This window comes from Musa acuminata, chromosome BXJ1-2, assembly GCF_036884655.1.
Source record: "Musa acuminata AAA Group cultivar baxijiao chromosome BXJ1-2, Cavendish_Baxijiao_AAA, whole genome shotgun sequence".
In the NCBI taxonomy this organism is placed as follows: domain Eukaryota; kingdom Viridiplantae; phylum Streptophyta; class Magnoliopsida; order Zingiberales; family Musaceae; genus Musa; species Musa acuminata.
Window position 1 is genome coordinate 10,346,422 of NC_088328.1, and position 7,459 is coordinate 10,353,880.

A 7,459-nucleotide genomic window follows, 5' to 3' on the forward strand; every position below is an offset into this window, starting at 1 on the left:
CGACTTTCGAAAAAAAATCAATCTCCTATGATTTCTTAGGACGTACAAAAGAGAAAACATGTTAGAGAAAGTATCTCACTTGGAATCATAAATAAACATTTCAAAAAAATACTTTATAGACAATATAAATTACAAATACACTTTATAAGTTTTGAATGATTGCATAACAAAAAGTTATATTGAGTATCTCTCACAAAATATAAATTTTATTTAAGTCTCCGATCATTTCTCTAATTGGAAAAAGATGATTTTCAAAAAATTTATACAGAGATTCTCCCGATAAACAAATTTTTTTTCTTCGAAAATTCGTCCAATTAAGACGATACACAAAAGAGACCGAAGAACGTTTTGTTCTTGAACAGTCCTGAGAAAGGACGACGGAGAGGGCGAATCACCACGTGTTGATCGTCGGGAAGTACGAACACTGCGCGTGTTCGTGTTCGTGGGACACGCCTTCTCCTCGTGCAATCAGCTACTGGTGTCTCCAGCACCTGGCAAATCGGTGGCCGTCCATGTGCCCCCCAACCCTCCATCTTTTCTCCCCTCAGCCAACCCTATCGTCCATAAATACGCACTCATTTGGAAACAGATCCACAGAGAGAGAGAGAGAGAAAACAAATCGAAGCGTGTAATGGATAGAAGCAAATCAAGGATTGTGCCACCATCTGCTCTACCGACCATACGAAGAGGAAGACCGTGTCCCAACCCAACTGCTCCTCCATGGGAGGTGATCCAACTCCTATCCCAATGGCTAGACCCCAAGTCCCTGGCGGTTGCCTCTTGTGTCTCCAAATCTTGGTACGCCATCTTCTCTTCCGAACACCTGTGGAAGCCCATCTGCCACTCCCTCTTCCCCTCCTCCCTCCACTTGACCACCGCCAATCCCTCCGTCTCTCATCGCCATCTCTTTCTGCTTCTACACGCTGCGTCGAAGCGGCGTCTCGCGATCCCCTCCCCGCCCCTCCTGTCACTCCGCCACCTCGTTTTCATGGTCGACGTTTTCCACGGCGACGCGCCCGTGCTGTCGCTTGCCGTTACAGGAGAAGAGCTCGAGTCTCTCCACGGGATCTTCCGATTCGAGGTGAGAATAGGTGAAGTCTATAAACGTGGAGAGGTTGATGCTCGAGAGGAGCTGAGGGTGGTCTGGATGGTGGTGACGAAGGAATGCCGAGAGGCCTTCACTTTGATCGATTATGTAGGCAAGGGCACGTCGGTCGGGAGCAACGAGTTGTGGTTCTCGGAGAAATTGCCGTGTCCATCGTCGTGTTGCTGCTCTGCGACCATGGATTTAGCTGACCTTGAGGCAGAAGTAGTTATAGAGCTTTGCTGTGACCATGACGAAGCTAAGAAAAGGGTAGCAAAGGTAGGCTTCGGTTTGATGAATAGCAAGGCTTGGAGGTACGTAAAAGTGGCTGATGGTCTGCTATATTTGCAATCTTTTCTTTGGCCTTGGAGGCATTAGCATGCGATCAACAATCTACTATTCTGACTTTTGTATGCGTATTGGGGCGTAACTCGACTACGTGCCACTGCCGTAAGAGAGACTTGGGGGTGTTGTACGGACCGCTAACTTCTCCTTTGATGAAACTTGTTCTAAAAGCTTTTTCGATTAAGTGTCAGGGAATATATATATATATATATATATATATAATTTTATTAATGATTCCGATTGTCGAGTTAACTAACCATAAGTGCCTTTTATCATCCTACTTGTTCGTGCATTTTTGGTTTTTGTTTCCAGGTGAACGGTAAGTACCTGTTGAACAAGTAACATGTTGTACGAAACGAGTGTATGTTGAATAAAAGCTAAATATCGATAGCGATTTATATATTCATGTTCGTATGGGGTAATATAATATTACTTTACGAGCTCCTTTACCTCTCCGTCAGAGATGTTTTGTAATTTAAAAAGCTCAATTTTAAATCATTAAAAAAATATTACAATTCATGGTACCTTTGGATCTTAACTCATCAAACGACTCACAATTTTAGAGTCCTTTATGTAAAGATGAGACAATCTTAGCTTTATTAATACGTTCTTTGGTCATTCTAACTTTGGGTTATATCCTTGAATGTTATGATAACAGTTGCATCATTGTTATTATTGATTCTCATAATAAAAATGATTTTTGGTGATAGTCTTCATACTAAAGGATTTTATCATAATACTATTTTTGATGAAAAATATTTATTTATCACTAAATTATATATTTTATTATATGTAATTATTTATATTTATGATCGATTTATGTAAATTCTATCAACTTATTTATGATTAGCTTTGATATCAAATATCATGATTCGAGTCTGATGGGTTAACTGATCAATCAATTTTGTTTAATCTAAATCATTGATCAAAATGTTAAAGTTAATAATAGTATATTCATTCGATCTTTATAAGTCAATCTTAATCTTGTCCACTTTTGATGTGAGACTAATCGGGAGTATTATAAACTAAATGTATGAAAAGAAATCATAGCATTTTAGAAAAGTCAGGCCATCCAAGTGCATTAAAACAATACCACCGAAAATTTAAGTTTCCTCTTAGTTACTCTAATAAATGGCACACAATTAAGCAAGCTACACTAAAGATCGATAGCGTTTCTTACTTTGAAAGCTTCCAAGTCTATAGATCTCTCTATTACATTACAACATTAAAAATTATAAACTGAAAATATCAAAAAAAAAAAAAAGTAAAATATCCTATCAACAATACTCGATTGAACATTTGGTCGACTCCTGAATGCTCGAGTGCTTATTTAATAATATGTTCTCTCCATACTCGACAATCATATTTTCTCTTGTGATTTTGCAAGAGAAATCTTTTTTACCTTTGAGTTATTTTCTGTTTTTATTAGTCATGCTTGGTAAATTGTTAAATGTTAAATTATAATGTTGAGTTAATAACAAATAATATCATCTCTGTTGAGACATCATGAGAGTTAGTATACTATTGCATAAGCGATGAGTCTCCCTAAACATCTTACATATATAGTTTACGTAATAATTTTTTTTTTAAATATTTTACTAAAAAAAAAAATCATTTTATTATGTTTTATGCAATAGGTATTTGAAAGACTATTACCTATTATTATTAGGTAAGAAGTTTAATACGTTTTATGCAATAGCTATCTTTAGTCTAATATGTTTTATTTTTCTTTTGGGTTGACCAGCTGTAAAAAAAAAAAAAAACAAAAGGAAAAACCAAATCACATAAACCAATGAGCTGTCTCATTTATATTTTTTTTTATAGAATTATATAAATTAAACGGTGGTATGCATGAGGTTGCTGTTTGTGATTATAACTAGGTATGCTGGATCACGAGCAGCAATGTTATTCTCTCTTTTGTTATGAGTTCAACTGAGAACATTGAGTAGCGGGGATACCAATGTAAGCCAATTCTAAAGTAAGTTCTTTAGAGCTGCTCATAGCATAGTCAATCTTTTCGTTGAGATAGCTTATGGCTTGTAAGTTCTTTCGACTTAAGACTTTCAGATTAGTAAGGTCTTAATTTTGTGATGGCCATGTAAGAAATCACTAAAACCAACTTGTATTTTTAAATCATTATAATAGAAACACAATAAAAACTGATGCGGAAACAAAATAGTGTACATTCAGTCATTATTGTCAAGAATTTCTACAGAGGTGTCTTCTTGAACTTTGGCACTTCTCGGCTCAGAACTCTCGCTTTAGATGATGTAGGAAACCCTTTTGCTTCAAAGAGATGATTGAACCCAATGACCAAAATACTCATATATATAGATGTTCTCCCATCAAGAACATTTATCATCACCAATTCATAACGTTTAAGAATTAATTCAAATTTGTAATGTTTGGATCATAATGAAGAACTTTAATGATATTAAATATTTAATTTAATAATAATGGTTTCATGTATAAAGAATAAAAAATTAAAATAATTTAAATCATAATAAATGAAGAAATTCATGATAATGAATTATGAATCTTAATGAGAATAATTATATTATTATTAAATTAGATGTTTAATAATAATAATTACATTCTCCCATTTGGTCCATACGTTTATCTTAATAATTTGAATTAATCTTTCTTAAATAACTTTCTTAAGAAATAAATACATGAATCATAGCGATAATTCCTCTGAGAGCGAGTATTATCATCCATGTATCACGATGTATTTAGTTTCTTAATCTTAATGTGGTAATATTATTTAATGAATAAACCTTATATTTATTCTTGGTCCAGTAACAATATATTTTCTCAAAATAACGTGCACATAAATGAGAAAATTTTACAATATATAAGAGTTTCAATATCATTACAAAGTGGAACCAAGTCCTATTTTCTCTACATAATCCTTGAACTTCAGAGGTGGCATACCTTTAGTCAAAGAATCAGCAATCATCAATTCAGTGCTAATATACTCAATGACCACTTTCTTTTCTTTTACACGTTCTCTTATGGCTAAATACTTAATGTCGATGTGTTTACTTCGACTTCCACTTTTATTGTTTTTAGCCATAAAGATAATAGCTGAATTATCACAAAAAATTCTTAATGGCCTAGAAATAGAATCCATGATTCTAAGCCCAGAAATGAAACTCTTAAGCCATACACCATGTGAAGTAGCTTCAAAACCGGAGACAAACTCAGCTTCCATGGTAGAAGTAGCCGTTAAGGTCTGCTTACCACTTCTCCAAGAAATAGTTCCACCAGCCATCATAAAAATATATCCTGATGTTGATTTACGAGAACGAACACATCCGGCGAAGTCTGAATCTGTGTAACCAATCACATCCAGATTGTCTATATGTCTATACATAAGCATGTAATCTTTGGTTCTTTGTAGATACCTCATCACTTTCTTTACAGCTCTCTAGTGGTCCATACTTGGATTACTCTGATATCAACGTAGCATCTGATAACAATCAAGATCTCCCGTGATAACAACCGCAACAACAGTCAAGATCTCCCGTGATAACAACAGTCAAGATCTCCCTAACTACATGATAAGATATCATAAATCTGTTGAGGAAAATTCTCTCTTCTAAACATGTATAAATATGGAGTATTGTGTACTGTTTCAATCAATACAATCAATCAATACAATCTTCTTCTTTCTATTTCATTTCATTTCTATCATGGTATCAGAGCAGTGAGAAAAGCGAAGTTTTGCTTCTGCCTTCGGCCAGCGACCAACGCCGCCAACGCCGCTGAGAAAAGTGAAGCTTCGCCCTTGCCTTCGGCCAATGACCAACGTCGCTTCGCAGCCAATCCTAATTGTTGAATCTCATATTTTGATGATGAAACTACTTGATATATGTTTATGATTTAATCTGCGTTTTGAGTGACGCAGGGTGCTTCGATTAGGATGAGACAATTAAAGCAGGAACATCATGTTGTGCCGGAGGAACATGTCAGAAGATTGGACGTCGGGCCGGTGGATCGGTTGACGTATCGACAGATGGCTTCGGGTCGTGGACTCGGGCATCGGGCCAAGAAGAGCGGGTATTGTGCCAAGGATATCGGAGTTGCGGAGTCAACTGGCCGATTGGACAATAGGCTGCAGGAAAGGACGATGCGCCGAAGAATCGGACGAAGCGTCGAGGGACCAATGACATGCCGGACAACTTGGTTAATTGCTTAGGATTAATTGTCTCGATCGAAGTTTTTGTTTTGAGTGTGCAGGATTAACTACGATGGAAGAAAGACATGCAGCAGGAGTTGCGCCGGAGTCATGACAATGATCACGTTGGGAGTTCGAGAGCTCGATGGAAGTTCAGACAGTCGTCGGAGGTTCTGCGGGAACAAATCCGAGAAGTCCAGAAGCTTGCCAAAGGAGCTCGTTGGAACTTGCCATGTGGATCATCGCAGTCCAGGAGTTTGTCGGAAGTCCGTAGGAGCATCACCGAGGGTTCATCGGATGATCGACGGAAGTTCGCCGGAAACTCGTCGGAAGAAGCGAGTGACGCACCGAAGCAAGCTGCAGAATATGTCTTAGGAAATAATCGTAGTTAACACTTTGATTAAGTTAGAAATGGGAGGTGATCCCATTAGCTTAATCCTGGGGCAATTGGGCCCCTGAAGAACTCAAATTGGGTCGAATGGTTCAACCCATTCGGACCCTGGTTGCTGTGGGAGGTGCAACCGCCCAGGCAGGGAGGTAGCACCGCCCAGGCTATGTCTCCCAGCGAGACTGGGCGGTGCAACCGCCCCAGCCAAGAGGTGCAACCGCCCAGGGCTCAGTCTCCGAGCAAGACTGGGCGGTGCAACCTCCTCTGTCAGGAGGTAGCACCGCTAGAGCTCAAGTTTCGAGCTCTGCCAGGCGGTGCAACCTCTCCAGTCAGGCGGTGCAACCGCCTGAGCTTGGTCTTCGAGCTCTGGCAGAGAGGTGCAACCGCCCCTGACAGAGGCAGCACCGCCCAGAGGCTCAGTCTTCGAGCTCTGCCAGGCGGTGCAACCGCCCCAGTCAGGAGGTGCAACCGCCTGATCCCGGAATTCCGGAATTTGATCGTTTTGAGCTCCAAATTTGAACTGGGTTGGGGCCTATAAATACCCCGCCCATTCAGCACTGAAAAGATACAGACCTACACCGAATTCTTGATCTTTTCTGTGATTCTAAGAGCTCAAATTTGTGTAAAGTCCAAAAGTTCTCCTCTTTCTGTTCTTCAAGTCTTGAGTTGTAAAGAGAGGAGAGAAAGGTTCTGTAAGGGTTGTCTCCTGAGCCCGTCAAAAGGAGTGAAACTGTAAAAGGGCAGTTGGCCTTCGCCTATTGAAGGAAGGCCTCTAGTTGACGTCGGTGACCTCGTCGGTGGAGGAAGCCAAAAGTGGAGTAGGTCAAGACTAACCGAACCACTCTAAATCTCTGGTTTGCTTTTATTTTGAGCACTTTATCATTACTGCAAACCTCCTACATAGCTACTGCTCTCTGCGCTTTTACGAACAAGTTTCTAAGTTCTGATCTTTCCGAATCTGCATTCAGACGTAAATCGGTGTTTCCGTACGATCTTTACATTGCAGTTTACATTTACATTTTAATTCCATTTATAACTGCAAACTGCCTTCTGCGCTTTTACGAACAAGTGTCTAAGTTCAGATCTTTCCGAATCTGAGCTTAGACGCAAACTACGCTTAGACGCAATCTGCGCTTAGACGCAATCTGAGCTTAGACGCAATCTGCATTTAGACGCAAACTACATTTAGACGCAAACTGCATTTAGACGCAAACTGCGCTTAGACGCAAACTGTGTTTAGACGTAAACTGCACTTAATAATAAGTAATCTTAGAATCGGCTTTTGCATCAAAATATTTTTTATCGAACGAACGCAACTTTCGTTTTTAATCGCTGAAAGATTTTCGCTGCACTAATTCACCCCCCTCTCCCCCCTCTTAGTGCTCTCGATCCTAACACTAATCTTCCTCACCACGTCGGTCTTCGCTGATTTGCCAACAGTCAGCGGACTTAAGGGGAACGA

The 7,459-nt window shown here is 39.3% G+C and overlaps 1 protein-coding gene across 1 annotated transcript; it reads left to right on the forward strand.

Moving 5' to 3' along the window:
- Nucleotides 1–631: 631 nt before the first annotated feature.
- Nucleotides 632–4,927, forward strand: LOC135594686 (probable F-box protein At5g04010). The gene is made up of 3 exons (XM_065085127.1): nucleotides 632–1,363; nucleotides 1,742–1,748; nucleotides 4,833–4,927. The coding sequence occupies exons 1-3, from the start codon at nucleotides 632–634 to the stop codon at nucleotides 4,925–4,927; spliced, it is 834 nt and encodes a 277-aa protein (XP_064941199.1).
- The last annotated feature ends 2,532 nt before the right edge of the window (nucleotides 4,928–7,459 follow it).